Genomic DNA, 15,303 nt, shown 5'->3' on the forward strand with positions numbered 1-15,303 from the left:
AAGCAAATTAGCCGTTTTGGAAGGCAGTGAGGATCATTTAGAAATTAGGATTTGTTGCATGTTTGGTATCTTCATACAATTACTACCTAAAAATTGAATGTGCACATCAGCATGCTCTACTAATGAGGTCAGATTTTACCGTTTCTGCCATCATATCATAATTACCAGCCCATATCATCCTTTAATTGTGTCCTTTAATTATGCTTACGGTACATTCTTTATTTGCTTAATTCGGAGCAGTGGTGGGGAAAGCTTTAGCGTGTCTCCCTACTGAATAGTCGACTGCTGCTGTGTAATTATGAGGTGGTGTTTACTTTTTTCATTCATTTTGATGGTTAAAATTTAATCCCTGCAACAGCGGTGAAAATGGTTTTATTAGACGTGTGTCACTGAATAGGAGGTGACGGAAACATTCAGCATTCAGAGTCGACGATCTGGAGGAGAAAACACACGCAGCCCAAGCCGATCGCATGCTGTCCATGTGTTGCTTTCTGTGTTGTAACATTTTTTGCGGAAGTGCAAAGTCAGCTGTGGCACAGCAGGAAGCCGCAACTGGTCAAGTAGAAATCTAGCTTCCCTCGGCCAATCAATCAAGCTGCCCGTGAGGAAATCTTGAAGTGAGAACTTGGCGCAGCCGTTCCAAAGCCCTCCTGATCAGTGGGCCTCAATTGAGGCTGCTCATTCAGCTCCCTTCAACAACCTGTGTTCCCGATTGTCTGTGGATCAGAGGCTTTGGTAGATTACAAAAAGAGGCCCCAGAAAATAAACGAGAGCAGTCATTTTTCACAATAAATTACAGTTGGACTGTGAATGTCCTTCGACTGGAAAGTTTCTGTGGTGCCAGCTATAGGCAGCTAGTTGCCAGGTTTTGTTAGTGCTGTGATGTGCCAAGATGTGAGATGGCTTTTCCCACCCTGTTTTTGAATTCTTTATTTTTAGGTCTTTAATTGACCAGGGACAGCATGCTGTCTGTATCAATTTAGGCTGCTTTGGAGCAGGATGTCTAACATGCTAATAGGCTTTTCTGTCTGATTGTAGCTGGTTGGCAAATAGTTTGGTATGGCGCGCGTGTATGCATGCAAGTGTAATTCCAAAAGATAACAACGTGCATGCATGTGTGCAGTGTGTGCACTCAATCTGTGCAGAGAAACGACAGAGGTGGGAAAAAGAAGAGCGACGAGAGAAATACAAAGATAAGAGAAGGCAGGGAGGACGGGAGGGAGAGAATCCCCTGCTGTTTTTCCAATCAGGAGGCGCCGTCCTCCTCACTTGGTGATTTATTCTCTCTCCCCTCTCCTCCATGTCCCAATTTCCAACCCCTCCACACAACCAGCCCTCCATTTCTTTCATTCATCTCACCCTGTCTTCTTTCTGTGGGCAGCTTGTGAACATAGCTATTTAGAAATGACGACAGAAACACATTCAGGCAGGCAGTGCTGTTAAAATGACTCCCCTGTAAGGCCGGGAGGTTTTCATCTCTACTCATTCTTACAGGTCACTTATTCTCTCTGAGTTCACTCTGATATCTCATCTGAAGCAGCAACATCTATTCCAGATATATATATTTTTTTTTATTTTAAAAGCAGCCTTGAATGATGTATGACCTCACTGACCAACATTAATAAGCATCTGGCACCACTCCTTGTACACCATCAAAAACCATCCTTCTTGACAAATGAATTATGAATCCAGGGTTGCAGGTCAGGACTAAATATACATATATATTACCAAGTTAATTTAATCCAAGAATGAAAAATATCAAGCTCCACAGAGAGCAAGCCTGCTGTTGATAAGAATCAAAATTGCAGTTACTAAAGGGGAACATTTGCTTCTTTAAGGTATTTTTCGTCTGTGTGTGTGCGTGTCACTGACACTGCCAATAAATAGAGCATTCATTCATTATCAGCTGTCTTGTTTTGCTGCCAACCAATAATTTAGTCGCATTTCACATCCCCACACCTCCCTCCATTCATCCCCTAGAGCCACAAGTGTGTGCTTGCGTGTGCACCGCTGTGTGATGCCTCACAGCTGCCTATACCTTTAATAAGCGTGTCACTTCTATGTTAGCATGAGTGGATGTGGTGGAGCATGGGATATTGCACATTATTGTTGTTTTAAATTACCAATGCAAATCTTTATGTGTGTGTGTATCTCTCGCTCTTACAGCTCTCTGCTCAGACGCACACACACACACACACAAATTGACCCCTCCCTCTCAGTGCTGGTTGGTTGCCACGGCTACAGTGTCGCCTCTCTTCCTCATGTTGCTATGAGACTCGGACCGACAGACCTGAGCTGAATGACAATGTGTCTGTGGCTCTGGCAGGAGGCCCACAAGAACCAATAAGAGGCAGTCTAGACAAACACTTTCCCAATCTGGGGTCGAGGGACCTCGGGAGTGATTGTTTGGGTTGGCAGGAGCATTCTCAGTCATATGGGAAGTTGGTTGTTGACTCTGTTTATTTTATTTCTTCAGCAGACGTCTCTTTTTGTACATTATGGCATGCTAGATAATTATTTCAATTTCTTTATTGATAAAAATGTCGCCCCATGGCAGGAAGGCCTTTGTTGTTCGAGGGGGAAATAAAACCAAATGCCTTGACTGATATTTTATAGTAATTGCAATAGGGTTCATTAAAGGTGTGAAGCTCAATATTTTTCAAGTATTATTTATGATGTCAAAAGAGCTTCTCATAACAAAGCCTTGTAGAATTATCTAAAGTTATGAAAGTCTTTTCAGCCTCTTTTATTGCACTGTTTTTGGTTTTTTGATGGTCAAACTCTTTATCTCCGTCCGCACACATAGTTTCTCTGTCTTAGTATGCTTTACTGAAATTATCTTGCTCCCACTCCCTCTTGCTAGCATATAATCGTAGTCTTCTCACTCCTGAAAACTTAATCAAGTTTCTGACTAGAGTCAAATATCACAGACAGAGAAGCAAAGAAACTTTGTTCAACATCTGTGCTTGAGAAAAGTTGACTACAGGTTTTCTACTTGCTATTTAAAAGCACTTAAAGCAATACTATGTAACATTTCTACCTAAAAATAACAGTTTGAAAAAAATTGTGCGGCTAGAATGAGTTTTAATATTACGATTGGCCTGTCTCCTATGCCCTTCGGGGGTCTGAGTTGGAATAACTGCGCTATGTAACTTTGCTGGACCGGCCCGGGAGCTGAGCGGAAGTACTTCGACTTGCTTTCTGGCACACCTACCGCAAAAACAAATAGACCCCTCTCACGCTCCCAGGTATAAGGCTAAGCTAGCGCAACATTGTCAGTACGATCATCATGGCAGAGGCACCGAAGAAACAGAAGAAGACGTTGACTGATGAAGCAAGGAAGAGAAAGAAATTTACGACAGTGTCTTAACCGTACATTACCTCCAAGCCTGTAGGGGGAGCTCCATAATGGGCTTTTTGAGAAGTTACATAGTATTGCTTTAAGCTTGAAACTAAGCGTGACGTTGCTTACATCAGTTCATGGCATCAGCTGCAGAGCTCCCTGTGGTTTTGCCATAACGTAGTCTCCACACGCCGCTCCAAACACTCCTCCCTTCACTGAAAATGAAAGATTTCCCTCGGATTACAGTTTATGCGAGACGGGGCGTCTGAGCCTGGGCCGTCAACACAGTCGGTGCATTCAGGCCCGCTACATGATTGTTAAGGTGTTTGGCATGCATCATCATCATGTTTATTTAAATCCCATAACGATCAGAAGTGACGCTGTGTCACTGATGGATGTTCAGCAGTAGTCCAGCATTTCTGCTGCTTCTCAAAGAATATGATCTGATATATAAGATGTGAGACAATTTTCTAAAAAAAATGACCTTTTCTCACCTCCGTTTTGTTTACTGATTCAACTAATGTGAGTGTACTTAAGCACAATGTCATCATCACCTATGTGATGTCTAAATGAATTGGTAAGTGGACAGTTGTGCATCTGACATTTGGGATTGTATATATCCATATCTGGTTGATTTAAAATGGAGATGAATAAACCAATTTATTTTGTTGCCATTAAAAAAAACAAACCTGTTGTTAATGGAGGACGTGCTGCTTTTACTGTGGCATTGTGTATTTCTCTCACGCCTCTAGTTTTATTGCTCTCATTCGCTCCCAAAAAAATTAATTAATTAAAATTTTACTGATTTTTAGAAGCAAATGTTTTTGTTTTTCACTTCTAAAGACGGCCTGGTATTCTTGTTAGGCCAACAAGACCCAACTAATTTTTTTTATCAGAGGTCCATTATGGCTTCACTGTTGTACTTTTAGTCGGAATCAAACTGTAAACTCCAAAGAAGTTAGTTGAGAAAAGACTTAATGGGCCTCATGCAAGAACATTTTCGTATTTTTATTCTAAATTTCTCTTACTTTTTTCGTAAGAAGGTCTCGTACGAACACGCCACGTCAGATTCAACAAACGCTCTTATCTTCGGAAAAAGTGTGTAAACGACCTGCGTAAATGATGAATCCCACCTGTGCGTATCTAAGTGCACGAGGATATTAAATTTGCATACTTCACGTCCAACTTTATACCATAAAAGGCAGTGCTTCCTCGCTCCTGTGCCAGGAAGTGTTGAGTCATGAGAATGGCATCAAGGAGCAAAAAGAACAACTTTAGGGGCTCTGGGACTGAGGTTCTGCTTTCAGAAATCCAAAAAAATCTGTCATTTTAGCAGTGTCAGCAGTGGAATTATCTGCTAAAGCGAATAAATGGGAAGCAATTACGAGTGCTGTTTATTGTCACCTGTAGTTCGTAATGTCACCGAAATAAAAAATAAATGGTTTGATATGAAAATGGCTTAAAAAAAACGTCTCGCCATGGCCAGGCGCTCGATGACTGCAACTAAAGCCGTGCAATCAGTTGTTGCCTCATCATGATGGTTCTTTGATGGGGTGGTCCATGAGGGGGGTCTTCTGGCACCACACCTTCTGGTCTGCCTGGGCTGGTTCAGGTGGAGACCCTCGTTCATGGCAATATTGTGCAAATCTGGCATGCCTTCTCTGGGCTATAGAGCAGTTTGCTCCCAGCTGTATCGAGACACACCCACCTGGCCTTCAGCTCAGTGCGCTCCCGACAGCACGGGTGCTTTAATGCTTATATGTGTGCAGTCTATTGCACCAATTATGATTGGCAGTCCAGCCACGGCATGAAAGTCCCTCTTAATTTGTACTTGTTGGACAGCGGTGTGTGGGAATCTGATGTACCATGGGTGATAAACTGATGAGAGCTTTGATGACCAAGGGGAGCGCACGACTCACAGAGGACTGGGACACCCCCGATCTGTCTCCAGTCTCCCTCTGAAAGGTTCCAGTGGCCAAAAATCCAAGGGTGGTGAGGACCTGGGCGTGTGGTGGAATTGGGTTTGATCGGCGTGCTTTTCTCTGGAGTTGTGGCTCTAGCAAGCTGCATATTTGCAGCAGCACAGTCCTTGGGAATCTTAATCGCGATGTCAGCCATTCGTCTGTCTCTACACGGTCTCTTCCAAGAGCCTGACGCGCTAAGGCATCCAAAAGTAGCAAGACAGCCGCTGGTTACGTTTCCCATTGACCTTGTTATATACAGAGTCAAATTAACCTTCGATTAATGCATAATTTAAGTCAAATAGAATAATTTCAGCATCATTATGGAGTATAATGTATATATTTATTTATGTTTGCTTCAAAGTAATTAAATATACAATCCATTAGTCAAGCAAACTTGATTTGAATAACAGCGGACTATTTTACGAAACTCCTACGTCAGGTCTGGATCACTCGTAAATTCTGTTCGTACCTGAAAGAAAACGTAAAATACGAAAAGATTGGTGAATGCGCAAATTCTCTTAAATCACTTGTACGGACGATTTAAGAACAAATCTGTGCGTACGAACGGTTCTTGCATGAGGCCCATTGTTATTATCATTTCTGTACCACCTTAATGAAGACACATGGGTGTGACCTAAAGTACAGAACAGTGGGAAATAGCGTCTAGATCAATGCTCAAATAGTTTGAATAGTTTAAATTGAGAAACTATTTTGTATTATCTATTTTTCATTGCCTGAAAATGTAAAAATAGATGATGAGTTTGGAGCCTGACCCCCCAGAAGAGGAGTGACTTATCTCATGTTGCCTTTTAAACGCATGCAGACACAAGGAAGAAAAGATATTTCTCCCAGTAAGAATAACACCTCATCTCTGTGCTGAAATATGCTCTGCTGGAGGCGACAGCAGCCATGGAAAAGAGGTTTGACACATAACGGCTTAGTTGATGTGGGTGGGAAAGTGAGATCTTTTGTGTTGCCGGAATCAATCTGCTTTTCTTCTTTTAAAAAAATTAAATAAAATAATAATAATCTGTTTGGTTTGTTGTAGATGTTGGGGAAATGATGTGGCTGGGAGGATTACTTCAGTCGCTATGTGTGGTGTTTCTCCTCCATCTCTGTGGGTGGTCTCTTACATCAGCTACCAGACAAGAGAAATTATAATGGCTTTGTTTTACCCATTATGGATTGTTAAGTTCTAAAATATAGACGTCTTAGTGGAGCAAAAACAAGCATCACCAATAAAATGTCATTCCGTTGTTTGAATGCACACATATAATGCAATAAAAACTTAAACGTGTCCTTCGTTAATTCATTTGAACCTTTATTTAACAGACACGAGTGGAAATAAATGATTTTTAGTGACTTCACTGACCAACTTGATTGTATTTAGAAAATATAAACCAACTTGTTGCCAGCAACACACTAAAAAAAATAGTTTGGAGATATAAAGAAAGACGTAGCAGCACTTTGGAAGGTTCTACAGTCAACAGATTAAATGGTGGCAGGTGGGGGCGTCAGCTAAAGGATAAGTCTAAACACGCACATTTTAGTCAAATCCCAACAGAGAATCCTCAATAAGTTCAACAAAAAAAATCCTGTCGCAGTATTGTAAAGAGTTTTGGTTTTTCAAAGTCTAAAGTGTATAATTATAGTACATGTATTTAGAAAAGTTTCAGGGAGGCCAAGGGCAGAAACCACTGAGTCTTCAGACAGCACTTTCATGCCACTATGATCAAAATGGACTTGAGAGTACCTTGAAAAACCTTTTTCGCTCAACACGGTCCTCTACTGCATACTTAAATGTAGCCTGAAACTGCATAAGATGAGGAGTAAGCTAACTATCAACCCAGCACAGAACGCTGTTGAGTTTTCTGAATACGAGCCCATCTTAGAAGGACGGTTAAAAAAAACCACACGTTCTGTGGTCAGGTTGTTCCTCTTTTCAGCTGCTTTTTTAAAACAAAACTGAGATCTGGTGCTACATGCCAATGATGAGAAAGACCAACCAGGCTGCCATGACAGAAATGTGCAAGAGCCAGTGACTGTGATGGTACAGGGAGGCATCAGTGTTCATGGTATGGATGACTTCATGTGTGTGAGAGAACCATTGACATCCCCTTTTTTGAGTAAGTTGCTGGCATCAAATGTTTAATTTGTTTTTATTTTCTGAATACAATGAGGTTGGAGGACACTGAAAATAATTTCTTTGGACTTCTTAAATTACACAAATCATCTTGTTAATGTGTCTTTCTGTTTCTGTTTGTCTCCTTAGGAACTGTTTACAGCTGAGTGCAAGTTTAAGGAGTCGGTGTTTGAGAACTACTATGTGATCTACAGCTCGATGCTCTACAGACAGAAAGAGTCTGGTCGGGCCTGGTTTCTAGGCTTAAATAAAGAGGGTCAGGCTATGAAAGGCAACAGGGTCAAGAAGACCAAACCAGCTGCACACTTTCTGCCTAAACCCATAGAAGGTAACAAACTACAGCCAATTTTTTAGTCCACGTTTTGAAAGTGTTTACAGATATTTGTATATATTTCTTCCTCTTTCTTGTAGTTTCATCTGATGTTCTACATTAATGTGTCCTTTCATTCTCTTCCTCCCCCCCCCTGTCTAGTTGCCATGTACCGGGAGCCATCGCTGCACGATGTAGGAGAGGCGGTGCCTAAACTCGCAGGGGGCCCGCCTTCCAAAAGCACAACCTGTGAGCCTGTGGTCATGAATGGCGGCAAACCGGTCAGCAAACCCGACAAGGAGGGGACATAACCTCACCCCTCATTTCAACCTCCCTCCAGGCCAGGAAAAGCCACAGAGTTGCCCCACTGCTGCGCTCTCAAAAACAAAACTGCAACCACAGGTAACAAAAAAAAACAACAGCGACAAGTTCTGACTGGACAGCAGTGGGGCCGCACGCCCTGCCTCACCTCATCTCTCCCATACGGACTGTGTTGTTGGGGCCGTGCCGGCGGGACTGCTCTGCAGCTGGTGGTGGGAAGAGAAGATGGTAGAGTCACGCTGCTGCCAGACATACGTTTCTGGACTGGGATGGTGGCATGCCTTCATATGTGAGACAGAAGGACTTTTAAAGAATATAAACGATACAAACAAAAAGCTGAAAAAATTCCACGCTCGCACTTAATATTTTTTGAATCCGTGAGAATGAGGCCCCTTTTCCCCTCGCCTGATAGTACCGTTTCCTGTTTCCAGGTATGCTTGCTTGCTGGACGCCTCAGACACACACGCACATAACCTCCACTCAAAATCGACCACTCGGATTCGATCTTGGGGTAGATTAAAAGCATCAGCAAACGTTGGGTGAGGAGATCGCTTTAAACACCAGACACTGATGATTCAGAGTAAGCTTAGTCATCGATAAATTAACATTTAGAACAGGATGTTCTGGACTTAACTTACAATAAAAAGGGAAAGAGCTCAGTGCATTACAAACAAGGTAAACACCAACTCCCTCATTGTGATCACTCATTGTATTTCTTATAAAGAGTGTCAGTCAGTATTTCAGACCATAAAGCTTCAAACATGACATTTCCTTTATCTCTTTGTTAATTATTCTGCAAACACAAAGCTACATTCTTATATTGTAGCCTTTTTCCTCTTTCTGTTCTTTTGAGTCCTATGATTTTCACACAGTTTACACAAGCGTAGCTCAGGAAAGGACGAGATCAGTCGACAGATGGAGAGACCCGGAACGATTCCCACAAATCTCCCACAAAATTTGTAGCAACAAGGTGAGAATCTGAGGCATGCTGTGTCCAAGCAGCACGGTGCTGTAGCAGTCAGTGTTTACACAGAGTAGCAGACATGGTAGACCAGGGTTTAGCATGCTCAAATGGTGTTCTGAGTAACGAGAGCCCCTTTTGTCCTTGTTGCCTTCCCAATTACTTGAAAAGGAGTGAGGGTTTTAGTGAGCAGGGAAAGAGATGTTAAAGCCACTTTGTGTAGAAATTTGAAATCTTCCCCAATCCTCCAGTTCCTGTAAACTATTAGCCAGTCTGAATAGGAGTAATTGCAGTCCACATTTGTTGCTGAAGATCATTTGTTGTATTCAGCTCGTCTAGAAAATTTAAAGCAGTGGAGAAATCTGCATTTGTTTTGTTACATCACAGAAAAAGGTTTAGTTAACCCCTCACCTGACGTAAATTATAAAAACTATAATCAAGTAAATAAAATTAGGGTTCAAAATCATTTAAAAAAAAAATGAGCAGTGCTCTTTGATCTGAGATGCTGGGGGCATGTCCACTGAAGACCCTGATGAAGAGGTCACAGGAGCTCCAATGAACCGTACTTAAGGGGCAAACAGAGGGGAGTTTGTATTAACTAAGCCCAACAGCTTATATGTGAGATCACAAATGCACACTTCCGACACTAAATATTTTGTGACTACAGCTGTGGACAAGGTTATCAACAACGTTTTCACGGCGGGGAATGTCCTGCCGAGGATTCAGCCGAGATAGCGGCAGGGCTTGATCACACCAGCAGGGGAAGGAGAGACTAAACCTGGTGATCGGTGGGGTGAATCAGTGTAACCTGAAGTCCTTTCTTTCTCCGATAAAAGTTTTTAATAGTACCAGGTGAGAAATGAGGCGGGTGGTGGCGTTAATCCTTACCTCTATCACTGCAGGTCTGCAGAAAATCAACACGCAGAGTATCCACTTATGTCGTCACTCTAGACACTTTGGTTCTCAGAGTCTGTACGCAGCAGTCTGACCACTGCAGTGCAGCACTGGCTCTTAACAAAATGAATCCACAGAGCGAAACTCCGGTACGTATTTCTACATCCAGTTCTGTAACAACCACTGTACAAGATGGATAACTTATGCCCTCAATCTGACTCCCTAAATCTGATTCTCTGAGTTGGTGTGTTGCCAGTTCTGCAGTGCTGTTGCATTACTGCTTAACTATTCACATAATTAATCAATTTCTTCTTTATCTCATTATGCCTCTGCATATAAAGTAGACAACCCAAGCTCTGCTAATTCTGGCATCAAGGGAGGCTGCATTTCTGTAACGAAGCCGGAACAGACAGCTAGCTAGTTGTCATATGCACAGTTACATGGCACTGGTGGCTAGTTCAAAGTTAATGCATTCTCGTCAGACTGTAATGTTACAGGGGGCGCGGTTGGCTTTTGCTTGCCTCAGATATTCACTCCACTTTGGCCCTCCTGCGTCATGGAACTCTGATTTTAGACCTGCCCGTAAAATCCTGAACTGAAAATTGAGGAAAAACTGTTTAACAGTCAAACTTAATCATGTAAAAATACATTATTCTCAGTCTTTTAACAGGTTTCAAACAGCCACAACAAAACCAAGATTAACCAAAGATCCAAAATTATAATTATAATGTAAGTGATTAGCTTCTAAACATAAGGTACACACACCCATATATATGTATAAAATCTAAATATGACATTTTTAGACTGTTACTGCCTCAATGCCTCAAAGTGAACATTTCATGTGTAGTTTCTCAATAAGAAGCTCATTCTAACTTCCTTCTGCTGTGTCGTTAGATGATGAATGGAAAAATAAAAACATTCCTCAGCACAAGTCACTTTATGAGATTTCCCCACTTTTTACTCTCTACGTGTCATATTGGATCCTCTTAACTTATTGGACCCCCATCACCCTTGAAATTATTCTTTTTCAGAAAAGTTTAAGAATTTTTTTTTTGTTCTTTATTGAAAATCGTAATAAAAAAATTAACCATAGTGACCATGTTGTGGACTAGAGGTACAAATTAATGCTATTTGAAAGTAAAACTAAAAGTAGCTCAAAATCAACTTACAATTCTTTAACAAATATGGTAGCTAGTTATTTTCCCCCTATCTTTGTATATATAAGTACATTTACACATAGTGGCTTGAGATCAGGCTGAACGTTGGCCTTTAAAACTGTAACTTGAGGGCGTAACAAATGGGGTTTCTGTCGAGTTCAATGAAAACCACCAAAAACACATCGTACCCATTGATTTCAGTGTTGACTAAACCGGTCATGAAACAGGTTTGTGAGAATCGTGAAGAACTTAAGGTAGAAAACGTTATGCCGTGCTCTCACTGTGAAAGTCGATCTGTTCTGAGATCAGACTTTCTGTTTACTCTTCTTTCTTTGACCGCGAGACTAGACGCCAATGAACTCCTCCAGAAGATCGCTGCTCCTCAGTCATATCGCTGAGCAGATATTTGTACTGTGATCCCCACACTTCAAATTAGTGTCAGTGACAAAGAGGCAGACACACCAAAATGTGTAAATTCAATAAGGCTCAGGAAGACAGTGCGTCTGCTTTTAAGCGGAGATGAACAGAAACTGTGCTTCTCTCTTGCTTTGAATCCCTGTTTGGGGCTAAATGACTCCTTTGAATTTTGATCAGATGTTTGAAACACTGTCCTGTTTGCTGAAGATTAATGACCTCCGCTGATGTTGCCACAACTACAAAGGAACAACAAGAGAAAGCAGCTGCTGCTGACAAAAAAATCAAGGCTGCGTGATTCATGCTCGACATCAAACGAGCACCAGCCCAAATGTGCAGCATCCCCAGCTTCAGCAACAGGTATGCGTCTGTGCTGCACATCAAGTGTTGTCTCTCTCTGTCATAGGTAGGATGTTAGGAAGTATACAGTGTTTCTAATTGACATTTCAGAGATTTTTCTCACGTATACACAATGTTTTTCTCTCCTTCCTTGGTCTCATTAGCTGTTTCTTGTATTCGTGTTCAAATTTGCATGTGGCTGACCCGCACACAGGAGTACTTGGACTTGTTCAGGCTAATGTAGTCGCAGATGTTATCTTTTGGCCTTTAATAGCTGACTTGAAAGAAAAAAACGCAAATTACAAGCCAGTTTTTTTTTACATTTCCGCTCACCATACTGTGATCTTGATACTGAAAAACTCTACAAGTGCACGAAAAAAAAATGTGTTAGTACTCTTGGACCATGAGAAAAATATTCACGAATGATTCCAAGCGATGTGAGTGCCTCTCATCCTGAGCCGGGGTCAAGATGTGAGATCCAGGGTGGCTGGAGAGTGTCAACTTCAGCTCCGTTCTGTCTAATGTTACATTTGATGATGTTAATGAGAAAGACGTCTGGTGTTGTGCTCGTCTCACGTCAAAGAAATGTGGATGTAACATTTATTTACTAACTGTTGTGCCGCACGTAGGGGCAGAAAAAAAGTATAAAATAAGCCCTGACAATCAGGTATGTGAACAACTTTTTCATTCTAATGTATCTTGTGTTGTCTCAGCTGCCCGTGTCTAAGCAGTAACTTATCAGGAAGCCACTGTAGAAAGTGATGCTTTTGTACAAATTTTTCGGGGATACAGTTGGTAACAAGGCTCCAGGATAGCAACTGCTTTCAATGAGTCATTTTAATTTGTCGTACACTGCTGGCAGAAGGGGAAAAAAAATCTACTTTGCAAAGCAACCAAATCTCTCTCCAATCAAAAGAGGCTCACAGTTAGGTTCACAGTAGGTTTCCCATCATGTGAAAAGAAATTTGAAAAGATCTGTGAGATATGCTTGAAATGAAAGATAGTTGATGGAAAATGGCCCGGTTTCCTGGCTACTGACCAGAGAAATTCTACAATAGTGTTTCCAGGCTGGTAATCGTAGCTCCTGGTTCAAACAACGAAGGTACAATTACCGTCGGCGTCTCCTGAGAGATTTCTCTCCGCTGGTGGTTAGCCAGGTACCCAGGCTACAATTATAAAATATCTTGCAGCAAGCTCTGTGCAAAAAAAAAACAGCAGCTGATTTATTTAGAAGTGAGTAATCACATCAACCAGGGTCACTTTCAATTTCAACACACATGTATGCTCTCATGGCAGGTACACATGTAGCCTTCGTAGATTACCTGACGTGACCTGTGGCTCTGAAATCAGAAGTCAGGGGGCCCAAAATGGACGCAAGACTAAGCGTATTAAGACAAAAAAGGCTTTGGTGACCTGACCACTGCAGTGCAGGTGCACTTTAGAGCCACAGGGACATGTAATGGTTAGCACTCATGATGTAGCTTGTCTCCCTCAGGTTTTCTTATTTTGTTCCCTCCTCTGCTTTATTCCCCTTTCAAAAGACTGCCTTATTACATCTGAATCTGAAACGAGACAGCTTTGTCCTCCCAGCTGTTTCTTTCTCCGAGCACTCTCATCCCACGCACACACACTCAAAGCAGACACACTCCTCATCCTATTTTACTTTTCAATTATCCTTTGATCCCCAAATCTTCTGTTCACTGGAACTATGCTAGGTTTCACTCTCTGCTCATTGTGTAATCATGCAGCCAGAGATTCCCTCCTTCCTCCCTTCTCTTTCACAACCCCTTTCTCCTCCTCCTCCTCTCCATTTGGACTGTTTCCCACTTGTTGCATGGTTTTTAAAAGATGATGATGATGATGATGATGGGGGGGCCAATGCATGTGGTAATGTAGGAAAACAAAACAAACATTTGCAGCAAAGCACCAGAACATAGCGTTTGGCTCATTCCTGGTATTGGTCTGCAAAGGTGGAGATGCTCTTATTTGTTTTCACAAATCCATCAAAACAAGTTTGGTTCTCAGTGGTAACGGGAACAATTTGCAAGGATCTGTTGTTTTGGGAACATAATCCATCTTTGCAACAACAAGGCAAAGCGAGAATGAATCAAAATAACTTTATATTACTAACATGGTTGTACTAATGCATGTCTAATAGGAAATACTGACAGCACAGCATCAGCATTTATTTCTGCTGATTGAGAGCAGGAAATGTGCAAAAAAACCTTAAAAAATGCATGAAGAAGCAACTTTTAAAAATCCTTGTGTCTTCTTTTAACCATGATTAGAGTTCAGGACGTTGTTGTAGATGCTGTTATGTGTAGGAGCGAGGTCAAATCTGTTCCTCGTTATATAACACGATGGATGGTGACGCAGGTAGACAATCTTTTTAGACACAAGAATAGTTTAGAAGGTCTTTACAGTTAAAGTGAAAGATTGTGGTGTGGGTGTTGATTTTTCACTGCTTTGTAAGGACTTTAACTTAAAGGAGCTCTTGTGGCCCGAAAGAATCCTGACTCTACTACCAAGCACCTACCTGATTTTGGTTTCTTAAGCCACAAAGATGACTTCCCTCCATCAGGAGGGATCGCATTTTCAACCATCTTCCTTTGACGACGAGTAACATATCCAGATGTTGTCCGTGATACAGGGTATGACAGTCTTGCAACAGGGCTTGTGGACACGGGTGTCTAGAATGCTGATATATATGTGTTGATCATTTCAAACTAGCATGAACACAAAGTAATTATTAAATAGACTAAACCACTGAGTGTTGTATCCTCCCCCTTCAAACCATGTCAGCTATGAGCCAAAAGCCAAATGTGACTGGTGCCAAACTTAAAGGAGAATACTCTGTCTGTCAGTAAATGTACAGTTACCTTTACATATATATTATGCAAACAGTTTGTGTGCACTGTACAGTTTGTGTCCAATCCATTGTATACACACAGAAAACAATGATATTGAATAAAGGATTTATAGAAATGAGGTGTGGCTGGGCTAATTTATTTAATCCAATCAACATATTAGATAATTTACACTACATAATGCCCAGAATTAAGAATATGTTGTAAATGTTTTAGAGAATATCACAGATTGTAGAAGAAACTAACAGAAAGGCAGAGTAAAGATGCTATTAATAAAACCCAAAACTATCTGCTGCTTCAGTGCCAAGGACAGCGCCATTGATTTATCAGCAAACAGCAATTTAGCTGCTGATATTTCAAAGTGATGGGCTTTAGATTCTAAGGTACATAAACCTTGGTCAGATAAAGGATCAATAAGTCAGGCAGAGTAGACAAACACATTCAACCGAACAACCCCTGTGCTCCCACACTGACTCAGAACTGAAGCAGAATCTTAAATCTGTTCAAAATTAGCAATCACACACACACACACACACACACACACACACACACACACACACACACACACACACACACACACACAGAGTCTT

General features: G+C 41.5%; 1 protein-coding gene across 3 annotated transcripts in view; it reads left to right on the plus strand.

Moving 5' to 3' along the window:
- Nucleotides 1-14,831, plus strand: part of LOC142391842 (fibroblast growth factor 14-like) — a 63,142-nt gene extending 48,311 nt beyond the window's left edge. For all 3 annotated transcript variants that reach the window (XM_075477992.1, XM_075477994.1, XM_075477993.1), the window contains exons 4-5: nt 7,580-7,778; nt 7,923-14,831. In XM_075477992.1, the coding sequence (XP_075334107.1) occupies nt 7,580-7,778; nt 7,923-8,071 (348 nt within the window). In that variant the 3' untranslated portion in view covers nt 8,072-14,831. The remainder of the gene's footprint in view (nt 1-7,579; nt 7,779-7,922) is intronic.
- Nucleotides 14,832-15,303: the final 472 nt, after the last annotated feature.

This window comes from Odontesthes bonariensis, chromosome 11 (genome assembly GCF_027942865.1).
Source record: "Odontesthes bonariensis isolate fOdoBon6 chromosome 11, fOdoBon6.hap1, whole genome shotgun sequence".
NCBI lineage: Eukaryota > Metazoa > Chordata > Actinopteri > Atheriniformes > Atherinopsidae > Odontesthes > Odontesthes bonariensis.